The sequence below is a fragment of the Falco punctatus genome (genome assembly GCF_963210335.1).
Source record: "Falco punctatus genome assembly, chromosome: 9".
Lineage (NCBI taxonomy): Eukaryota > Metazoa > Chordata > Aves > Falconiformes > Falconidae > Falco > Falco punctatus.
In genome coordinates, this window is record NC_137589.1 from 39,525,919 (window position 1) to 39,547,893 (window position 21,975).

General features: G+C 51.7%; 1 protein-coding gene across 1 annotated transcript in view; it reads left to right on the plus strand.

Moving 5' to 3' along the window:
- The window catches only part of PDLIM1 (PDZ and LIM domain 1), a 42,423-nt gene that overhangs the window by 19,392 nt on the left and 1,056 nt on the right, over positions 1-21,975 (plus strand). Inside the window, exons 3-6 of the mRNA XM_080401261.1 lie at positions 977-1,061; positions 11,131-11,321; positions 17,674-17,828; positions 20,747-20,864. Of these exons, the coding sequence (XP_080257387.1) occupies positions 977-1,061; positions 11,131-11,321; positions 17,674-17,828; positions 20,747-20,864 (549 nt within the window). The remainder of the gene's footprint in view (positions 1-976; positions 1,062-11,130; positions 11,322-17,673; positions 17,829-20,746; positions 20,865-21,975) is intronic.

Sequence of the window (21,975 nt, forward strand, 5' to 3'; positions counted from 1 at the left end):
CAACACTGCAGCCACTTGTTCCCTGCTATTGAAAAGTTCGGGAAGAGCAGCACTGTTTAGTCCATCTGAGATGCTAACTACTGCCTGTGCTTCTGGGGAATGCAGGTAGCGTGTGTTTCCCACAAAGTATCTCAAGCAAATCTAAGCACTCAGCTTCTCCCTCGCCACTTGTTTGTCTCTTGTTCTTTGGGACGTAGCAAAACACCAAAACAATGATGATGATAGAAGCTGTCGGTTTTGGTCATAGATCTCGGCTTGTGTTTCAGGCTGCTGTGGGTAATTGGGGCAGCCCACAGACCAGTAAAGGTTATGTAGACTTTCTCTGACACAGTTTTCATCTCAGTTCTTAGTCCCATTGCAGACTTGGACCCATTTAAAAAAATTTTTTTTTTTTTTTCATAATTCCCAAACCCCTCTGTTTGTTCAGCATGGATACCACTGTATAAATAAGAAGAAAAACCCAGAGACCCAAACCAAAAATATTTCTAGCTTATCCAAGGCAGACTAACTTTCAGGAACAAAACATTCTCTGTATAGTCAACACAGACAAGAATTGTTCCTCTTCCCAGCTACCCATGAAGGCTGAAACACACAGTAATCTGAATTGTCCCACTTAATTAAAGGGTCTCCATCTAAGAGATATCTCCAGCCTCTGCCACTGGGTGACTCCCAGCTCTACCAACTCTACTGCCTGGGTTGGAGCCCACGCTTGATGTGTGGCCACTGGAGTCCCATGGGATAAGCCAGGACAGTCCCTGCTGAGATCCTATCTTTCTCGGAGGACCTCATACAACGTAACTAAGTGACCCAAATTACGTGCCTGAAGTGAGGCTCTCTGGATTCCTCCTGATGTGGATAGTGCTCTGTGCAAAAGACTGGAGAAATATTTGGGAAAGGGAGGAACTTCAAGTCTTCCAATAACAACAGCAATGCTCACTGGTGATAACATAAACTCTTCAAAACTTGTGTGTTGCAGAACGGAGTCAAAAGTCTGGTCGCCACTTGTGAACGAGGAGGGAAAGACGCACCCTTACAAGATGAACCTGGCCTCTCAGCCGCAGGTAAGGAACGGGGTAACTGCGAGCTCCCGGACGGCTTCAGAGCCGTTCCTGGCCCGACCCTCCAAGGGGCTGAGCACGTGTCACTTGGTGGGTCGTGCTGGGGACAGCACCCTGCCCCCTAACTCCCAGAAATGAGATGACCCTCGGAAGCCTGGCTCCCTCGGTGGCAGTGAGCAGGCTGATGCCTGGGCAAGCTGCTCGGGTTGGGGCGCTGGCTCTTGCACCTCAGTAAATCACTGCTTTGCCCAGATAAGAAAGGGCTTGAGAGGGGAGGAAAATGATTCACTCTTACAGTGTTTTCTGCTGCAGGGGTGTTTTGGTCATTTTGCGTTGTTTCCTTGCTAACAGCCTGACTGTGGAGAGTGTGAGAGAGAAGCACACCAGCCTTTTACGTTTGTAAACGTATCCGTGTGGCAGACTGTGCAGCCTCCCTCTAGGAGGCTGGTTTTTAACCTGTTGACAGCTTTGCTTCCTTGGTCCGCTGCCTCTGCCAAGTGAACGTAGCAGTAACAGCGACCTGTGCGAGGGCATCGCCTGGGCTGGGCTTAGAGGGTTACACCACGAAAATCAACAGTAACCACGCTGACATCAGTGGCATTTCTCTGGATTTTCACCGGGGCAGTGATGTGGATTCTGGCCCTAGCACACATCCCACGTGAGTCTTTCTAGCAAAATAAGTAGAGATAAAACTAGTTTGGCTTTGCAATTAATTAAGCTAATACATCTGTCTGAGTTGGAAAGGACCAGAACCTAAAGTAGCACATGTGCGGCAGCACCCTGCCCAGACCTGGCACTGGCATCTGTCCGCATCCCCGTTTACATCCAGCTGCTGCCTGTGGCTTGGCTGCAGCATGCAGTGCAGGGTTCCCCAGGTATTTCACAGCTCGTCCAGGGCACAGTGTGGGACTGAGCCATCTGGACTTGGTTTGGGCTGGGGCCACACGGTGACACCTGCCTGTGACATCATGGAGCTGAGATCTGGTCCGTACCTTCTGCTGCTCAAGCTCTGGAGAAGTTCTGCTGCAAAGCTTGAGGCCTGGGGGCTATCCCATGCCGGAGGAGCGGGGCAGCCTGCACCAAGGCTTTGCTGCAAGGCTGCGGAGGGTTATTCTTTAATTCAGCGGGAGACCTGATCCTCAAGGCTAAGTCCCTTGCTCAGCCATGAACAGGAATCTAGCTAAGTGACCCAGTATTAACCATAGGGCACTACTCACACCAAGCAAGAGTTTAATGTAGCTCACTAAAGTTAACTGCAGCAAGAAACCTGCTGCTGCAGCCCCCTGCCACTAGCTGCACCCCCCCCCCATTTACCCTCAGCCCAGCCTGGATCACTGGGTGGATATCCACTGCTGGTCAAGTACCTAAACATATAGTCTATTTTAATTAACTGATGTCCCCACTTAAACTCATTTGTTATGGCAATTTTAACCCCGATCGATGGCTTTCAAGGGTGGAGTGCATGTACCTGCGTCAGCGCTGGGCTGTTGGAGGGGGCCTCCTGCAACTTGGTAAGAAACACGGGTGCGAGGGCTGGACCTTAGCTCTAACCTTTGCCTTACGAGCCATGCCCAGCTTTCTAGGCATCACGAAGGCCGGGCTGTGCAGGATTCAGCAATAATCCTGGCGGCGGAGCACACCCCCTCCTAAACCTGAACCTTAGTCCCGATCCTGGTTCTAGCCCCGGCCACTCTGTCGGTGTCCTGATGCTGCCAGTCTGTAAGTGTGGCATGACTGAATTTGTTGATACCAACCTGCCACTGACTTCAGCAGGAGAATTTGGTGAGAAATCGGCTGTGGAGAGATTCCTGTTACAAACTTTATCTCTGAACAGTGACCCTGGTCTTAGTCTTGCACTAGGAACCAGCTGTTGCCAGAAAATTAGGCTTTGACCCCTTGTGATGGCTGATGAGGGAAGAGTTATCTCCTGGTGTGAAAGGAACACTCAAGTTCTCACTGAAATCTTGTCTGTCTTCTTCCCATCCCTAAAATGAAGCCAATTAAGTCCTTTGCAGTCGCCAGTGTGAGTGGGGCTTGCCACTGCTCAGAGCACAGGGCTTTCCTCTAAAGGGCTTGCCAGCCGCACGCTCGGAGTTCAGCAGCATGAGGGAAGGTGCATCGTGTCTCCAAACCACAAGCTCCCATGTGCTCTTACAGCTTAACAGCGCCTGAGCATCCTAGTCTGTGGTGCCAAAGAAAAGTGTCACAAATGCCACCAAGTTTTAAGGTTTTCTTTTTGTTTGTTGTTGTTTTTTTGGTTTTGGGTTTTTTTGTGTTGGTTTTGGTTTGGTTTTGGATTTTGTTGTTTTCTTTTTTTAAATATACACCCGTTTCCTTTTTCAGTAGCTGGCTTCAGCAAGTAAGGTTTGTGGCAAGGTCTGTCTGCTTGGAGCATGAGGTCAGCGGAGCGTGCTGGCTCCTGCCAGAGCCGTGGCAAGCATCAGCCAAGTCACTCTGGGGCTGTGTCTCTGCAGCATCACCAGGGATCTCAGCCAGCCTGGCTGCAGACGAGCGGCACATGCTGTGCATGTATATACCAACATGGCAAACTGCTACGGATTTGACCACAAAGGTGCCGATCTTGTTTTTCCAGCAGGATTGGTGGAAGTTGTGAGTAGAGCTGAATCTTCAAAGGCAGCGCTGAGCTGTTCAGGTTTTTGTAACTTGCTTGCCAGTGAAAGCAATATATTTGCTTTCCTTGGCAACAGCCTTGTGCAGAACGGTTATTAATTCACTTACCAAAGAAAACAGGACATGCTGAGTCCAAGTGGTTCATTTAAGTCCTGATCCAGGTCCTCTGACGATGTTTCTCACTGGTTCTGCACACAGCCCTTGGAATGCAGAATTATCATTGTGCATGTGCATGGACTCACTTCAGGCTCAAAACCCAGAAAAAACAGCTTTAAAACTTTTGCTGTGGAAATTGGACTGCAGTTGTTCAAATTAAGATTCCGCCTTTCTTAGAATTAGATAGTTCGATGTTGTCTCCCCTCCATTCAGAATATCTTAACTGGAATTTTTCACACTTGTCCACCTTCTTTTCCTCTTCCCACTTTATTGGTGCAGTTAAATGACTAGGTAAGAAATTACTTTTCAGGCTGTCTTAAGAACTGTATGGCTAGCTACATATTTTAAGATGGCTGCTTGCATGTTTTTTTACCCTATTTGAAACGGACTGTTTGTTTACTTCTGTGATGCGTTTGGAGGCTGATGCATGGTGAAATGCTGGGTCATCCTGTGGAAGTATTTTCCCTTACTTGGAATGTGAGTTCAAGATACTTTTCTGTGCCTTTGGAAAATAAAAAGGCATTCTACAACCCCCCATGCATTCCCCGAAGTCCCGAATCCCAAGACTGACTCCGTTGTCTGAGCTGACCTTTGCCCATGAAAGAGCTACAGCCTCATTATTATTTCATTACCATTAACTTTATCCTTCTAAATTAATTTAGGCTGAGGCGAGTGATGACGACTTCATCCAAAGGTGCCGCAGCTTGTCAGTGGTAATGGCTCAGCAGCGGAGCCAGCTTTGTTTTGGGTGCAACCATGGCAACGTTAGGGGAAGGAAATGACAGGCTGAGTATATTTGCCCAACTATTTCACTTGCACTTCTCACCCAGATCCTAAGGGCGATTACTCAGTGCCATTTTCCCATCGAGAGCGTTTCCTCACCGCAGCGGGAAAGATTAAAATAACACATCTGCCTCTCCCTTCTGCGGAACATTTCTTAAGAAAAGTGATGGCAGCAAGCGAGAACAAGTTTCTTGGTGACCAAGGGCATTGTAAGGCTGGTGGCACTGCCCCGGGACCAGCATGGCGCTGGGACCCAGCCGTGCTCCCTGCTGACCCTGCCCAGGCATGAGCTCTGCACCCAGGCGGGGCTCTCTTGCCCCCTGGTAAAGTTAAACAGCAAAATTCTTTATCCCTCCTGGGCTCCGTGGGAGAAAGGTGGTTGGTTTTCCATTGTTGGTGGTTGGTTTTTTTTCCTCCCCCCTGTATTTGCAGGATGCTGCGTCAGTGGGGTCTGGGTCTGGGAGCTGAGTGAGCTCATGTGGGGAAGGAGTTGAGGGACCAGCTCGAGGGTGGTCAGCCCCAGTGAGGGACCAGCTCGAGGGCGGTCAGCCCAGTGCGGGCAGTCAGCCCCAGGGCTGTCTCCGAAACGCCTCCAGCTCCCGAAGGACACACAGCCCGTTTGCAGGAGGCACAGGCAGTAGCGTCACCCCTCAGGAATGTCAGCTACAGCTCTTGGGTTGACATGGATAGGTCAGCTCTTCTGGACCACGGAAGATACTGGCTTTCAAGTGTGTGAGCATGTTTGGGGTTTTGTTTTGTTTTTTTTTTTTATTTTTTTTAAATGAGAAATAGCCCCCAGGTGTGCAGCTAGAGGGCTCCGGAGGTGAATCAGGGTGTCTGTGGGCTGGCAGAGGCAGGCAGCCGCTTCTGCCTTCCCAAGGCTCCTTGAGAATGCCCGTCTCATCCTCATCCTTGTGGAGTGATGTCATTGTTTCCATCCTGTGTATTTTATCTCCTTGGAGACAGGGAAGGCAGGGGCTATAGAAACTGGGTGTGTGGCCGCCTTGGCCTCTGATAAGGCTGTGCATGTGTGGGCAATGCATGAAGCAAGAGGTATATAAAGTAACATTGTCGTGTTTCAGACAGGGGAACCACACTGGCATATCGTGACCTGCTGTTTTCGGTTAAAAGGCGTTACCGCATGAATGTGGAATGTGTCGGGGATGTGGAGGGAGAGGATGTGGGAAGCCAGCCTTGTTGTTTTACCCCCCTACAATAACAAAGCCCCAAACCCTTCCTAATTTCTAATCTGATTTCAAAGCATTGCAAAAGATCTTTCCATAGCTGAAAAACCCCAAACAATAACAGAGGGAGAGGTGAAAGTAAAGGCACTTCTCAATGCTTGTGATCGCAGCTGATGAAACATAGCATGGGGTAGGGTTTGCCGTGAAGACGTGATCTCGTTTGCTGAGGTTTGGTCAGGGGCCCGTTTTCTTAGAGCTGAGTAAACATTTATACTGAGAAATGTTTAATCCTGTTTCCTCTTGGTGTGGCTCTCGAGGTGTGCAATCCAGGATCGCCCGCCCCAAGCCTCTGGGCTCTGACCTGGGACAAAGCAAAAGCATCCCACGTTCCTGGGCTCGGTGGGGCAGTGGGCTTTGCTAGTTCCACCGGCCGCTTCGGGGGTCTGTGGAGCCCTGGAGGCTGTCGCTCACCCCTGCAACTGCAGAGCTGGGTGCTAAGTTTTTATATATTTTTTTTTTTTAATAACATGAGGTTGGAGTGAATCCCCTGATTCCACAAGCTGGAGCTTTAGGAAATAACTATGCTGGTTGGTTGCTAGATCATGACTCCACACCTGAAACTAGTTTTTGGTGGCTTCAAGCAGTGCTCCCACTCCCTACTTCGACCTGCCTTTCTTCTGGGGGATGTGGGGAGATGCCCTGGGAGGGGGCAGGGGGCAGCAGCCAGCACCCCTGAGGTCCCAGCCCTGCAGGCTGCCTTCAGGAGAGGAAAACCCTGCTCCGGGGAGAGGCTGCCCTTGCCCTCGCCTCTCAGTTTAGTTTATTTAGAGAGTACAAAAAGCCTCCAGGTTTTTCCTGTTTCTCGTGGCGGTGAGGTCAGTGCAGCTGGGATGGCCTTGGCCGTGTCACCGCGTGGCAGATGGGACCCCAGAGCCCAGCCTCACCCCTGACTGTCCCCAGCCAAGGGCATGTGGGGCCGTGGAGGTGTCCAGGTGGCTTTATGCCCCAGCTGCATGGGGATGTGCCCCAGCTCAGCTGCTGGAGGTGGCTCACCCTGCACTGCCTGCCTGCCTCGCGGACGGCTGGGAATTGCCCGGGAGCCCTGGGTCCCATGCTGGTAGCCACGTCCATCTCTGGTGCGTGGAAGCAGCCACCCATGCCGCTAGCTGGCCCCGGGCATGGAGGTGGCGGCTGATGTAGCTGTGGGGGTGTCACAGGCTGGGCTTCTGCATCACCGAGTGTGGCCTGGCACGGGAGGGATGTGGGGAGGAAGGGGCCTTTGTTTTCCCAGATGACGCAGCCTGCGGCTGGGGCAGTAGGAAATGCTGAGCTGCTTCCTGCCCCGGCAAAGGGATGTTTTCCCTGTTCCTGCAGCCTGACACCGGAGCTGGCAGCTCCCTGCCAGGACAGCCAGGATGGCAGGGAAGCACCTTGGCATCCAGCTGGAAGGGGTGGCACTGCAGTGTCCCTGTCTGCCCCTGGAGAGGGCTGCTGCTGCTAACAGCTGGCACCCAGAAACCTCATCTGGCAGGAGACCTGCGTATTTGACCTAAAGCTGGGGTACTACAAACCTTGTTCATCCTTAGGATTGGGAAATAGCTTCTTTCTCTGGGATGGGGGATTTTGCACTGGTGCCTGGGGGACTTGGGAGCATGTGGGAGCCAGGTGGAGCTCGTTTGTGTAGAGGAGGTAGTTTCAGGCAGGGAGAGGAACTGCTGGAGGAATGGCTTTGTACTGAAAGTGAAGCAGGTTGAGACCCCTCTGGAGTTCAGAAGCAGAGGAGTCTGTGCAGCTGCTCATCCATTGCAGCCACTCTGCCAGCCACGCTGCCAGCTCTGCTGGGGTTGTACCTCTGCAAAGGGAGAAGGGGAGCGAAGCTGCTATCTGTGCAGGCAAAGCAATGTAACTGTCACGGTATCGGTTTATGGTGGTAAAATACTGCTCTTGAATATCCTACCTGGAGGCTTGGGAGCTTCCATACCCTGGCTTCAGGCTGAAATAACCGCTGCCGGTACCCCTGCTCGCTGCTGACTGCAGCCCACTGATGGCAGCCGAAGATGTTTCTGAAAAGATCTAATGAGTCACGCTGCTCTGTACGTGACCAAGAGCGGGCCATGCTCTGGCTGGATGAGAGCACGTCCCTGTGCCTGCCTGCCAGTTCTTCCACTGCAAATGGAGCATCGCTGCCTGCCCTTGCAGCCCGTGCCCCAGCCAGGGATGCTGTTTAATGCCACTTGCCCCCTTTTCCTTGTGTTGGTCCTGGGCACGCCACAGCCTGAGATGTGGCAGAGCCCAGGCATCTCAACCCCACGCTGCCCCGACACACGTGCATGGTATAGTGGTCTTTTTGTGCTAACATCTTTCACTTTCCTGTTGGTGGACAGGTTTTTGGGAGTGTCACATTTCTTTTTTTTTTTTTTTTTCTTTTTTCCAGTATTAAGTCAGACACCCTCGCATTAACACATGATTCCAGGAGCTGGGGCTTTAACAAAACTGCTGCACAGTGCGGGGCCTGGATTGGCAGTTCTGGTAAATCCCTAGGTAAACATTTTGACGGTCAGAACACGTTATCTTTTGATCTTGGGATCATGAAAGCACTTGTTCTTTGCAAATTCCTTCCACAGCTCGAGCAGAAAAAGCAGCAGCACAGAAAAAGCAGCAGCACGGCATGACAGGAAGGGCTGGAGAACTGGGATTATCCAAATGCCCTTTATAATGTTTACTGCTCTTGTAATCCTTGTCTATAGGCACTCAGGTCAGCTACTTTCTCTGCGGTTCTCTAGATGAGATTTTTCTAACCTAACCTTCAGACACCACTTTCTGCACCAGTATCTATTTAATCTGTTATAAACCCCCTTACAATCAGTGGACTTTATCCACGTGAGACTTAAAACAGGTGTGCTGACACTTTTGAAAGCTTAATTTATGGTCTTGGATGTTATTACACAGCAGAAACCCTACCTGGTGGCCCAAAGTAGACCAAATATCTCCTGTGTGGATTCTGTGCCTGAGCGCATCTTGCAGTTCTTCTTGGAGCCAAGGTACTAATGTGATTTCAGTCTCTCTCCTCTGTCTGGCTGTCCATTTTCTCAGTGCTTGAAGAACTTAAGCATCCTCGAGGCTTCCGTTGCTGTCAGACTGATTTTGGGCTTGGCTGACAGATTCAAAGGTCCTTGCTGGAGGTGGTAATGTGCCCGCATGCACATGGAGTGTGTAACTGAGACGCCTTCCTTCCTTAGGAAACCAGAATTTAAAAGAAAAAAAGACTTTAAATTACTTCCCTTTCTCTAATTCTTGTTTAGTACTTAAATGTTTCCACAATACGTGTGGCGTGATTTCAACTTTGAGCCTATTTGACCTAAGAGCTTAACCCCTTTAGCCTCAAACTCCTGCCTCTGTCTTTTATCAAACCGACTATTTATGTGCATGTCTGACACCCTCTCCTACTTGTGGTCTCCAAGCGCGGGGCCAGCATTAATGCTGATAGAAGATCGCTGATACTTTTCCCCATGATGTGATATACAGGCTGAAGTAATATTTTTTTTTTTTTTTTTTTTTAACTAAAATCCACAGTTTCTGCCATGGGAAAGACTATTTTTATAAGTGCTATTATGTGCTTTGGATGAGATTGCAAGAAAGGGAGATTAGCTAATTACTCCAGGGTCTTTCTTCCTTTCCTGCGTGGGAAAGCTTCGTGGCTGGCATCCATCTGTGTCGGCCAGAAAGCGGTGGGAGAGCAGTCCCGCCACCCCCTGCTCATCAGCTTGAGCTCGTCCATTGCTTTCAAATGACTTGCAACCCACGAGCACCTTGGGATCCGCGCTGCTCTCCTCCGAGGGACCCTGTGCCGTGCCTGGTGCCATCAACAGCGTTAGAGTGCTGCGAAGCGAGGTGACCCCCATCTGTCGGTCTGGGAGTGCCAGCCAGCTGCCTACGGAAAGCTGGGGACATGGAAGTGACATAAAGAAAAATCCGTAGGGGAAGTCACTCATACTTGTTCCGAGCGAGAGTCTGCCCCATAGCCGTACCACACCAGCACCGTGCGATGCTCGCAGGGCAGCGGAGCCTCACCTGGCTGCGGTACACGTATGGAAGCAAGGACTGGTAGTAGCTGCCCGTGTGGTGCTGGGGGGGAGCCGCTTGTGTTAATTAGAGCTGGGAGCCAGGGGCCCGGCCTGCTCAGAGGGGCCCCGCTTCATCCTGCGCCGCTGGGCGCTCGCCCTGCATTGAAGCCTGGCCCAGCCTCTGCAGCTGGCTGAGGCGCTTCACAGTGCACGTTTTGGTGCCGTCTCTTCGCCCTGGGATTTTCAGCCACCTCTGTGAATGTCAGGTCTTTCTTACGCCTGCTCTAGTGAGGCCACCTTGTACTTTCTTTCTCCTTGCTTTGGTCAAGCGTCTTCTCTGGGGAGAAATAAGCCCTGGATGTTGTTACCTTTGCCTGAGGCTGCCAGTTCCCAGCCTGCTGAACTGATGGTGGGGATTAGAAATTTCCCCATTTTTGTTAGTGCTGCCTGTGATTCAGAAGAGTCTTACCTCTTGTCTTATTTAACTTGGATTTGGCCCTTTTCTTACTGCAACCAGTGTTTCTAAGTATCCACCAATACTGCTGGAAGCCTCCAGTTTGCAGCAGACCCAGAAGGGCTGGGTGATAACTCATACTTCTGACCCTGAAGAAGTCTCTGGCAGCTAGCCATCACAGCCCATGGAGAGTCTTTTGTATTAGCAGTGGTCTCTTCCCACCATTATTGTGGGACTTTCTTTTCTGGAAAGTCCAAAGTTGTTCCTCAAAGCCAGCTGTGAACCCCAGTCTGAGCTGAAGGAGACATTCTCCAGAGCACTTGTAGCAATGACAGGTCCCTTCTTTTTGGGTTGCCTGTATTTAAGGAAAGCCAAACTTTCAGATGTCGCTGAAGAGTGCTCCTCTTTCTGCTCCTCATCTTCACTTCTCCATAGAAAACAAAACAGCTCTGCTCCGAGAAATTGCAAGGAATGCTTAGAATCTGTAGTCTTGCACAAGAAGGTAGGTCCTGCGGCTTACCGTAGGCTTGCCCAGGTGTGTGGCACATAGCTCTGGCAGTGTTTCTGAGCTCTTATATTCCCAGCAGTCAATGCTGAAATGTCCTGAAGGTCACCCGGAGGCCCTCCAGGGTGGAGCTGGGGGCCTCGGTGATGTGTGGAAGATGCTCACCTGCTTTGGCCAGTCACTGTCGTGTGCTCCTCAGCTGCCACAGCTGCAGTGGCTGCTTGCTGCCGGCTGCCCTCGCACCGCCTGCACACCTGAGCACCTCTGACTGTTGCCTCTGCTCCTTTGCATGCAGGAAATAAGGCACATAGGAAGTGCACACAACCGGAGCGCGGTGCCCTTCACCGCTGCCACGGCTTCTGCTCCCCGAGTGATCACTGCTCAGTACAACAGCCCGGCAGGGCTCTACTCCTCGGAGAACATCCAGACCTTCAACAGCGCAGTGGAGTCAAAGGCATCGCCCGGGGCTGCAGAGCCCAGCAAGCCGTAAGTATCTTCCTCGCCTGCCCTGGGGAAGGCTGCAGGAGACCCGAGGCCATGGCAAGGGTACCCCGCTGTTATCCCAGCTCTCTTTCAGCACAAGGGCAGGAGCAGAGGCACGAGTGTGGATGTGGTTCCCAGGGGCAGGGCTCGGAGCAGCAGGGAACATTTCATGAGGTGCAGAAATGAAATTAATGCTGTTGTGTTTCTTTGTTTAGCAGAGACCGGCGCAGTTTCCCTGTGCGTTCAGCGTGACGTGCCGGCCCGCTGCCCTGAACAGGTGCTGACAGCTTGTGGCGAGCCCCTTGGAAAGCTGGCATGCGGTGCTGGCTGCGTGCGGTGCTGGGCGGTGGCGCTGGGCGGCCGGGGTGCCCGTCCTCGCCTGGCCGGGGGCGCATAGCTGGGCTCTGCCGAAGGTTGCATCTTTCCATTTTTTTATTGTTGAACCTCGCCTTTCACAGGCGTTTTGAAAAATAGCTGGAACATTCGTACATGTGCGAGCGGGTTTATCTATGGTGGGATCAGAAAGGGTCCCAACGTTAGAAGAGCCTATTGACGTTTATGGTCACGTCTGAGCTTCACCAGAAAGTTAACCCTAGAACTCCAAAGCTCCTCCTTTTTCCATTGGAAGCAATAATCCAGGAGCTGTCTGAGAGCTTTCTGGCTGTGTTGGTCAAGTTACTTGTTTGCCCTAAGTCTCTATAGCAGTACCAAACTGCCTGGAAGGCTTTTCACCCACTTTTACAGCAAAAGCTGCGAGGCCAATGCTTTAGGTGATATTTGGCTAAAGTCCTGACTTGTGAATGGGGAGGCAGGAGTAACTCCAGCCTCTGCTTTGCAGGGCACAAAAGCCTGAGGTTGCAGTTTAGTTTAGCAGGAACCTGAAGCTCGCCCCAGACCAACAGCAGTGTGGGGCCTCCTTGGCAGCGCCGGGTGCTGCAGCCGGTGGGTGAAGTGATCTGTCTGTTGCTCACTTGCTTCTGGTAGATCTCAGCAGCCTCATTCAGGGGCTGAGCAAAGGCAGAGTGAGGAGGAGGGAAACCTGACCGTGTTCCCGTAATGGGACCACTTGGCAGTGACATCCCACCTCTGGTCTAGGCTGGAGTGCCCGCCAGCTGGGAGCTGTCCTGGAACCCAGGTGTATTTGGCTGGGAACTTGTGGCTGATCCCTTTTTCTTGCAGGGATCAGTAAAGAGGTGGGCTTCTTCTAGTGCTGTGGCTCGCTGTGCTGCTCCTTGCAGGAAGGTACCTGCTGCGGGGCAGGTACATGGCAGCTCTTCCATCTTTCCCTTGCTGAAACACAGCAAGTTGCAAAGGAATGCTGGGGGCACTGTGCGTGAGACCTTTGCCAATATGCTTTTTCCAGAGTCATCAATAGTAACTTAATTGCTGCTGGTTTTCAGTGGCAGCCAGGGGCCTCGCCCTGCCATTGAAACCCCACTGCGGTCTCCCTATGCACAAACACAGGACGTGTAGGTTCTCCCTTCACGCAGCCCTCCAGCTGCTTTTAAATTCCCACCTGTGTGTTTTGCTGAGTTATTTGTCCACGGCTGCCCTTGCTCCGGGTTGACCTGGCATTTATCTGTGTCCCCATCCCGCACCCAGCAGCCACGCAGCCTGCCCCAAGCCAGCAGCCGGGGGTGACGCGGCACGGGGACCTGATCCAGGCTCCATGCTCAGAGGGTGCGTGCCGGAGCTGCAGGGCTGTGGTACAGGCGGAAACAACAGCAACCGTCTCCACTGGATTCGGTGTCGCAAAGCAAGCGGGGAGGACAGGGAGAAGCCCTGCTGCTGAGCACATCTCTTTTGGGATGGGGGTGATTGCCCCTCAGCAGGGTGCCCAGGCTGGCTTTGGGAAGGTCGGCAGTGAAGGTGGCATTTTTGGCTGGCCAGTGGGACCAGGAAGCCAGTTCATAGTGAAACCTCTGCTGCCACATCTTCGTTGCTTTTACAGCCCCTGCGTTTGCTCATCAGTGGAGCGAGGGCGTTTTAGTTTTTGTGTCGGCACACCGGGAGTGCGAGAGCAGAGCCACAGCATTAGCCAGAAGCCTTTAATGCAAAGCCATGGTGTGTCCCTCGGGCAGTGTTCTGCAACTGCTTGTGTTGCTTGGAACACTGGTCATTCATTAGTTCTTATTAATGAACATTATTAATTCTTAATTCTTCATTAATTTCTTCCTTCTTTCTTTCTCCTCTGCATTTTTTGCTTGATGCCACCAACACAAAACACAACCAAAACACAACTCAAAAAACTGCCTGTGTGGGCCTGCAGCTGCCCAGCATCGGTGGGTGCAATGCAGGCTCCCCTCGCCTCCGTCTGTAGCCCCGTGCAGGCGCAGCCCCCCGAGGTGCCGCGGCGGAGGCACAGCACCTCCTCCATCCCCAGCCAGCTTCGAGCAGGGCCCCAGCAGCTGAAGCATGTGGCCCGGGTCTGCCCCAACAGCCCCGTGGAAGTGGAGGTGCCGGGACTCAAAGTGCTGCACATGCAGTTCAATTCTCCCCTGCAGCTCTATTCACAGAGCAACATCATGGATTCGCTGCAGGGGCAGATCTCTTCCATTAGCCCCGACTTCCCCAGGTAACCTGCCCGCTGCCTCCATGGCTGGCTTGGCACATCCATTCATCCGCATCTCTGTGTCCACGGGTGCCTTATCCCTGTCTGTGGCTCATGGCATTGGCCGGTCACAAGAAAACAGCATTTACATTTCACCTCTCTGATGTTAGTGCATGACTCGTCACAGAAGCTGTCTCTGCACTGTGTCCGTGCCCAGCGCTGCGGGAAGCACCAGAAGTGGTTTCAGCCTGGGGGTGCAGCCACTGCTGCTGCACACCCACTTTCCTGGAGGAGCCACCTCCAGCAGGTGGCTTGGCGGGGAGCAGGAGAATGCTTTATCCCAAACGCTGGTGTTTCCCCTGCACTGAGCCCACTGTTGTTGTTTGCGATGGGAAGGTGCTGCCACATGTGTCATCGTGCTTCTGTTTTGCTGGCTGTGGGCTGGGCCGTGGGTGTGTGTCATTTCAGGCTGAGGCAGCTCCCCATGGGGACCATCTTGGACCACCACCTTTGGCTGGTAACACTCATGAGTTTGGAGCAGCCTGGACAGGCACCAGGCATGTGGAGGACCCAGCTGTGTTTCCACCCCTGCTTGCTTGTCTGCACAGGTTGTTGCCTTTGGGGCTGCCCCTTTGTCCATTGGAGTGGAGGATGCTCAGGATGCCCTGCGGGTTGCAGGACATGGGGAGAGCCTCAGCATCACAAGGTCTGGATGCTCTTTGGTGTTTTCTTAGTGGCAGTTGGGAACCAGCTGGTCTGTGCCTCCAAGTGACAGCCTGTGGGGTTTTACAGGGAGGACTTCAGTATGTAGATAGATGAAGCAGAAGGCAAGTTTGGGCGTCTTGCAGGATAGCTCTGATCAAGGCTGAGTTGTTTCAAATGTGAACCTCCAGTAGTTACCCTGCTATGTGGCCAGGCAGCTTGCAGCTGTGTGTCATTGTCCAGGGAGCAAAAGCGCACAGCCAGATCTCATACCTCCTCAGCTGCTCACAGCCCCCTCCCGGGCCGAGCACCATGTGCTTCAAAGCAGAAACCTCGGTGTCCTCGCCCACAGACCCAGACAGCCAAGCTCTGCCACGTGCCAGCAGCCAAGAGAGAATGGGAGGCTGTGGATTTACTCCTGCCTTGTTACTCAGCCCAGTTACTTGCCGTAAATTGCTGCTCTGGCTTGTAGTGGAGAGCGGGCACACCAGGAGCGGTGGGCACACCGCTGGCTGCCCGTGCTGCTCTGGGCACCTGGTAGCACTCACAAAGGGGCCCCAGGCATTAGCGGCTGCTCCCTTGCAAAAGCAAGTGCTCCAAGTCCTGGACCTTCCAGTAGCCCAGGATCTCCAGTAGCTTTGAGATCCTTGTGAACTTTACAAAAAGTGCTAGCATAAAATAGTAAAATGACATTAGTGAAGAATAAGCCATGTTTTCCTGAAGGTGCTGTACCAGGCTGTGTCTTGATGTTTTTTATTACCATCTTCTCGCCAACTTTCAGAGCCACCCAGCATTACTCAGTCAGTGGGGCCAGTTGCCCACGGTAGCAGCAGTGAGGTCCGGGGTGTGTGCGAGTCTGAAATCTGGTAGCGTGGTCGGAGTTGTCCCCTGCACAGTTCTTGCATCAGGGGCCTCCTGCACGTGGGACAGGACACCGGCTGCTGGTGACGCTGCATTGTACTGGTGTAAGGGGGATACCTGAAGCCAGCTGAGGTACAGGCACTCATCCTGCAGGCACAAGTCCTGTGCCTGTGGCCTTGCCCATTCAAAAGATGCATGTGCTTTCTGGTGCTGGTTATTATTATTATTATTATTAAGCAGCATAGCCTTGTGCCACAACAAGTTGAGGTATTTCACTCTGCTGGTACAATTTCTAGGATTTGGGTTTTTTTTTTAATAGTCTTTTGGAAGTCTTCTGTGTGCAATTATGGGGTGCGCACCTGGGAAAGCTGATCTGTGTGTTCTGCACGCTGCCACAACGCATGGTTGGAACACGGCGGCTTGCTGTGGTTTGGCTCTACTGCTCGTTTAAGGTGATTGAGCCTTTGTTGTTTGAATGCATGTTGGTGAAATGTTCCTAGTGTGCCAGCTGCAACAGAAGGCTTCTTGCCTGATGTTTTTATGGGTGGATAGAGTGGTGGGAGTGTATGGCTTTACATAAGATGAATGTAACGTGGAGCATGGACTCATTTGGGACAACCTAGGACATTTTCTGTGTAAGAGAAGGCAGTCATTATTTTATTTTTGGTGAGAGGCTTCAGTAAATGTGATTCAGGCTTCAAGGGTTCAGCTGCCTGCAAGCCTGATGTGCTTCCCACTCCACGGCAAATTACTAAAGATGGAAACATCTTGTGAAATTCTTTTTATGGAAATAGTACTTTATAACGTGTGATGATTTTGCCCCTGGTGCTTGAAGAGTTTGCTATGTAGAGTAACTCGCAGATGACCTAATTGTACATTGGCATGGAAAGTATGCAATTGCCTCCTCAGGAGGATGATTTCCCTCTGCAATTTAGTCTGAACTTCAGGATGTTTATGTACTTTGCAGGCAATCACAGGGTGCAGGGCCAGTGAGACCTAATAGACCATTTACATTTGTAAGGCTGCATTATGGAATTTAGCCATCAGAGGAGACTTGTTAGGTGTCCCCCTTTTCCAGGGACATTTTACTCTGGCTGCAGAACACAGGGCAGGCAGGATCTTCCTGTGTCCTTTAGTCCATCCCTAGCCCAGCAGCCAGGTTTAAATCAGTTTAAACCATTGATTTAAATCATTCCCAGTGGATGTTTGTCCAGGTTCTTTTAAAATCCTGTAGTACGGGGGCTGCTTACCCAGCCACAGCAATCCCCTCTGACATTTCAGTGTCTCTTGTCTATTGGAAAGCTTTTCCCAAGGGATATTCCGAATAATCTCCTGCAGTTCTAAGTTTGCAGTTTACCCTGTACCCACTGGATGTGGAGAACATCCTAGGTACTGCCTCCAGCTTCCCCCCGCTCCCCCCCCCTCCCCTTAAAGACCCTTCCAGTGGCACAACGACCACCCTTGCGGACCCCACACTGTGAAAAGCTGCTCCTGAAGCACCTCGGGCTTGAGGCTGAGGGTCAGGTCCCTCGTGACACGAGTGGCAGCAGCAGTGATGCCTCGGGAGGAGCTGAAAGGAGGGCTTAGTCTCAGCAGCCCTTGACTCTCCTCTGCCCTTGACCGGCTCATCAGCCTTTGTTAAATGCTGTAAATGGGCTGTGGCTCAGGGCACCCACCTGTAAAATGGAAATAATAACACTCACTTGAAAACCAAATTAAATTATTGCCAATCGGAGGATCTTTTCATTAGATTCTACAGCTGTTACTTTGGGCCACTTCACAGTGTACTTGCAAAGGTTTCTCTTTAATGGAATAAACTTAATTTGAGATTCACAGTGGTGTAAGGCAGCAGTCTAAGGTCATTTGTGCATGCAAGGAACATGGCCAATGACACAGCCACCACCTGGGATTCCCATCCCAGCACGAGTTCTTTATTTTCCTATTAACAGAACAGTGATTTCCCAGGCAGAAAGTTTCAGCTTCTGGAGCACATTGTAACTGCGAAGTAGGGAGAGCCCTCGGGGGCTGGCCGGGGGCAGCCGGTGGGGACCTGCTGATGCCACTGGGGCTCCAGCTGTCTTGTACGAGCACATCCAGCACCTCCATTTTCTGTGGCGTACTGCTGGGCATTTGTTCTGCACGTCCGTTCTTCAGCCATATCATGCCTTGTGAAAATGCTGCTAGAGGGACTGGCTTTCATTTCCAGCTGCTTAACAAACATGTCCTCTGTTCCTTCCTCAGTTTGGATCAGCATAACCAGCCCCCAGGTGGCATTGTCATAGACAGAGAATCTGAGGTTTACAAGATGCTCCAGGAGAACCAAGAGTCAAATGAGCCGCCCAGACAGTCTGCTTCGTTCCTCGTGTTGCAAGAGATTTTGGAGTCAGAAGAGAAAGGTGAGCACTAACCGCACACCTGGTCTGAGCACGCTGTTCCCTTTTGCCATTCCTTGGGCTGTGTGCAGTGTTTAGGAGTAACATCTAAAACTTGTATTTTCCTTCCTTAGCTGTTGATTATTCAGAGTAGCATGTGTAGGTGGTTTCTACAGGAACCTACAGACCCTTTCACTAACTTAACTCCTAAATATTCTCTCTGTGATTAGTTTTAGTGCCTATGGGCCCGTGTCATTGCTTGCCCATTGAGTGACTCAAGAAATAAAGCCCTACACCTTTTAGTTATCAGGAAGGAATTTTAAAAGTTGCAGAAACTCTTCTATATTTTCTAAAGTTTTGCTCCTTTAAGATGATATTCACTGATTAAAGACCATCTTAGATCCAAGACTTGGAAAGGGTCAAGGCAGGGCTCTTCAGTGAGTGAGTCCTAAAGCTCCTGATCCCCATCCCTTTACAAAAGAAAAAGGATACACTTCTGAAGCTGAATGTAAAAATATGGAAGCTGCGTTACAGCAAGCAGTTCAGAGCTTTTTAACCTCTGAAACTTAGCTCTGCTTGGCATTCTTGATCTGACATCTGGGCTTGTGCAATTCAGGGCTATAGACTTCAAGATAAAAAAGCCAATTAATGTAGGTGGGGGCCAAATCGTACTCTCTTCTCCCCTTAAATAAAATAAAATAAACAAATAAATAGGGGAAGAATTCCAAGAACGACTTCTTTTTTCCTTAGATCAGTTGAGACTTTGTCCTTTTTTGTTATTAGCTTGGCAGTGGTATGTTTAGTTCCATCCAAGAAAAGCCTGGTGCTGAGATCCTCGCCACAAAGGGAAGCAGATCAGCCAAGTGTGGTAGGTCTGTAAGGAAACAGCAAAATGAAGGAAATGAAATAAGGAAACAATAGGAAGAAAGCAAACAGCATCTTGGGAGTCTTAATAAGCTGTTGAAATACCTAACTGAAAGCATCTTTTAAATATTAGGTGTTTGCAACTTGCCCTCAGGGTTCAGCTCCTGCATGGATGGGACTGGAATAGCCCAGATTTCTCATGCAGCTGAAGTCCTCCCCCATGCTTAGTAGTGCTGAAGAAGATAAGGAGCAAAAGCCTCTCTGTTTGATCTTTCTTTGAAGATTTGCAGCATTATTGGGATTCTCTGGCACAAGGCTTTCCTGCCCCCTCACAGGCTGGGTTAGGTTTTGGCGTTGCTCCACCGTGAGCTGATAATCACCCATGTGGAGCAGGGCTGGAGGTTACGTGGTCCCAAAGGAATGTCTGTCCCCAAGGAGATGGTGTCCCTGCCTGCTGTGCTGCTCGGCCAGACTCAAACACCACAGCTGCCGAGTCAGATCATGTCCACAGCAATAAATGGCATGTTGGCTCCTTCTTCCAGCCTATCTTCAGGTGATGGCTGGTGAGCAGCAGCTGCCCAGCTGGGACAAGTCCCTGGGAGCATCACTGTCTGTATCATTGGCTGCACTGGTTTACACCAGCTGAGAGCCTGGCCCCAGAGATGTGTGTGTGTGTGTAAGCACCATGGCCAGTCGGTGTTTAGACCTGACCTTGCACTCGTAAGTGGAGAGTGTTTCACAGGGCAGAACAAGTTATGGTTCCTGTGGGTATTTGGTTAAGCTGGTTCCTTTAGAGAGATTTAAAAATGTGTTGTCGATGGCACTAGTACGAGCAAAGGCAGAGGAGCGAGCAGAGGCGATAGGGAAGAACCTGCAACTATGGTTGCAGCTTGTTCCATCCCAGCAAGGGTGACTTGCTGCAGCTCTGCTGGGGGCCAGCGCTGCCCGCCGGGTTTGGAGGGTGAATGGGCTGCAGTCCCCAGGAGGGAACCTGCACCATGGGACCAGCATCTCTGCAGAGCTGGGTGCACCCCGCTGAGCTGAAGGCTGCCCTGTGCAGCATCACCTGCCCCACAGGTGAGCAGGGGTGACAGGTAGGTGCGGTGGGCAGTCCCCACCTTGTCCTTCAGCAGTGACGCTGCCCTGGGCCATGAGGTGTCCCTGACTGTGCTGCTCACCAGCATGTGCCTTGGGAGAGTTTTTCCTCCCCTTACACCAGGAGCAACCTCTGCAGTGTGCTCTTGGTTTGACACTAGTTAGAAAGGTTTTATCAGTGTCTCCCAGCCTGAGGTGCCCATTGACCCCCTGCTCTGTTTCTGGTGAAACATCATGGGTGTCACTGCAGCCCTCCTTCCCTTGCTGCCTCGTGTTGAATCTCTTGCAAAAGTCATATCCCTAAGACCAGTCACATCAATGGTGGTGTTTTGTAGGAAGAGGCTCCTTTTTCACTGCAGACAAAGGCTTGCCAGTGTCCTGCATCTAGGATCTGCTGCCGTTGTAGGCAGCCAGGGTAGCAGCGAAGGACCTGCAGGACATCCCTGCTCCGGAGGGGCTGAACGAGGGAGATAGCTGGAGCACAATGCACAGCAGCAGGAGGGCACAGGGTCAGCCCGTGTCCTACCAGAGCGAGGGGTTTATTAACCAGATCTTCCAGGAGTCTTGGGGCTCTAGGCTGCCAGGACACCCAACCTCCTCTTTCTGAGCTCGGACCTGGCAGTTGCTTGCCCCTGCTGTGTGATCAGGATGCGGCAGGCAGACGCTGGGGCTGCCAAGGCTGAGGCTTTGCTTCGTGCATATGAGATGCATCAGCTGAGGTCTGATGAGCTTTTAAGACAAGAAGGGTCTCTCAAATGACTGCCCACAATCTCAGGCCCTCAAATTTCTAGGTTAAGATTGTGTCCTGTCTCTCCCTCTTCACCACACCCCCTTAAGTCTCTGCCTGCTTTCCGTGCACAAATCCCTGCCTCAGAGCTCGGGTTAAAGAGCATCACCCTCCCTAGCAGAAAGCATCTGCTTGGGAGCAATAGCCTCGAACTGTGCCTTTCACATGCTCTGAAGCACTCTCCTTCCACCCCCAGGAGACCCTACGAAGCCATCGGGCTTTCGGAGCGTCAAAGCCCCCACCACGAAGGTGGCCTCATCCATCGGCAGCGCCCAGAAGCTGCCCATGTGTGAGAAGTGCGGCTCTGGTATCGTGTAAGTATGCCTATCCCAGGGGCTGCAGGGCGAGCACCCCATGCCTGGGGGGGCTGAGGGGCTGCCCCCCTGGGCACCTCGCCTGCCCCCACCCGGCATCGCGCAGCTAGCTCAGGGCGCATTTATCCCCAGCAGCTCTGACCGATAGCACCAACTTTGCGGCTCCCTGTGGGGAGGGGAGGAGTTCGATTCCTCCCAGACTAGTGCCAACCCAAGCAAGTCCCTGGGGGACAAACCATGAGGCAGCTGGTGCTGCAGAGTTCTGCTTCCTACCTGGAATCTGTTGACAGCACCCAGAAGCAAAATGCCCTTTCCATTGCGGGCTATTTCATGCTTTCCATATCTCAGCCGTGGAGTGGCCCCTCACCTCGGTGGTCGGGCCAGTTGTACCGGGAGAGCTGCGGTCCACTCCCTGCTCGGCTGTAGGACTGCACACCTCCCCTGTCTATGCAGACATCATTTTCCTTGTCTTTATGTAGGTACCTCCATCCTCCAGCGCAGCAGGGGCACAGGTTCCATACAGAATACAGACCTGCTGTACCATTCAGTGTGACAGCATGAGGGACCCAACCTGCATCTCTGATTCACCATTCAGTTTCTCAACCAGAAATTCTTCCCTACAACCCCCGTCTAGCTTAACAGCTGACTCCAGCAGCCAGGTGCTGGTAGCCCACCTGCAGCATCATGGCAGAATGTGGATTTCTCCCGGGCTGCCCACCCCAAGCTGCCAGATTGTTGCTGAGCCCCACTACACTGTGACTGCATGGTCCTGGCGTGGCTGGAGCACCAAGGACCAGCAGAGTCATTACAGAGGCAATCCATACCTTCAAATATGATTCAGAGACAAACCTACAATTATTCTACCAGCCAGGTAGATGGGGAGAAAAAGCACAAAGCTATGAATAGCACTCAAAACTAATGAATCATGGAAAACATAGATGGCTGCTGGAACAAAATGCTACTCCTGGCAAATTGTTGTTGCTGCTGGTGGTAGTTAACGAGTTGCTATGTAGTTTTTCTCACCACCAGCTGCGTTAGGCTGCAAAATTTTCCAGTAAGAAAAGCATTTGGCTGGATCTGTTCATTGCAGCGCCTTAGCAGCAGCATCTGA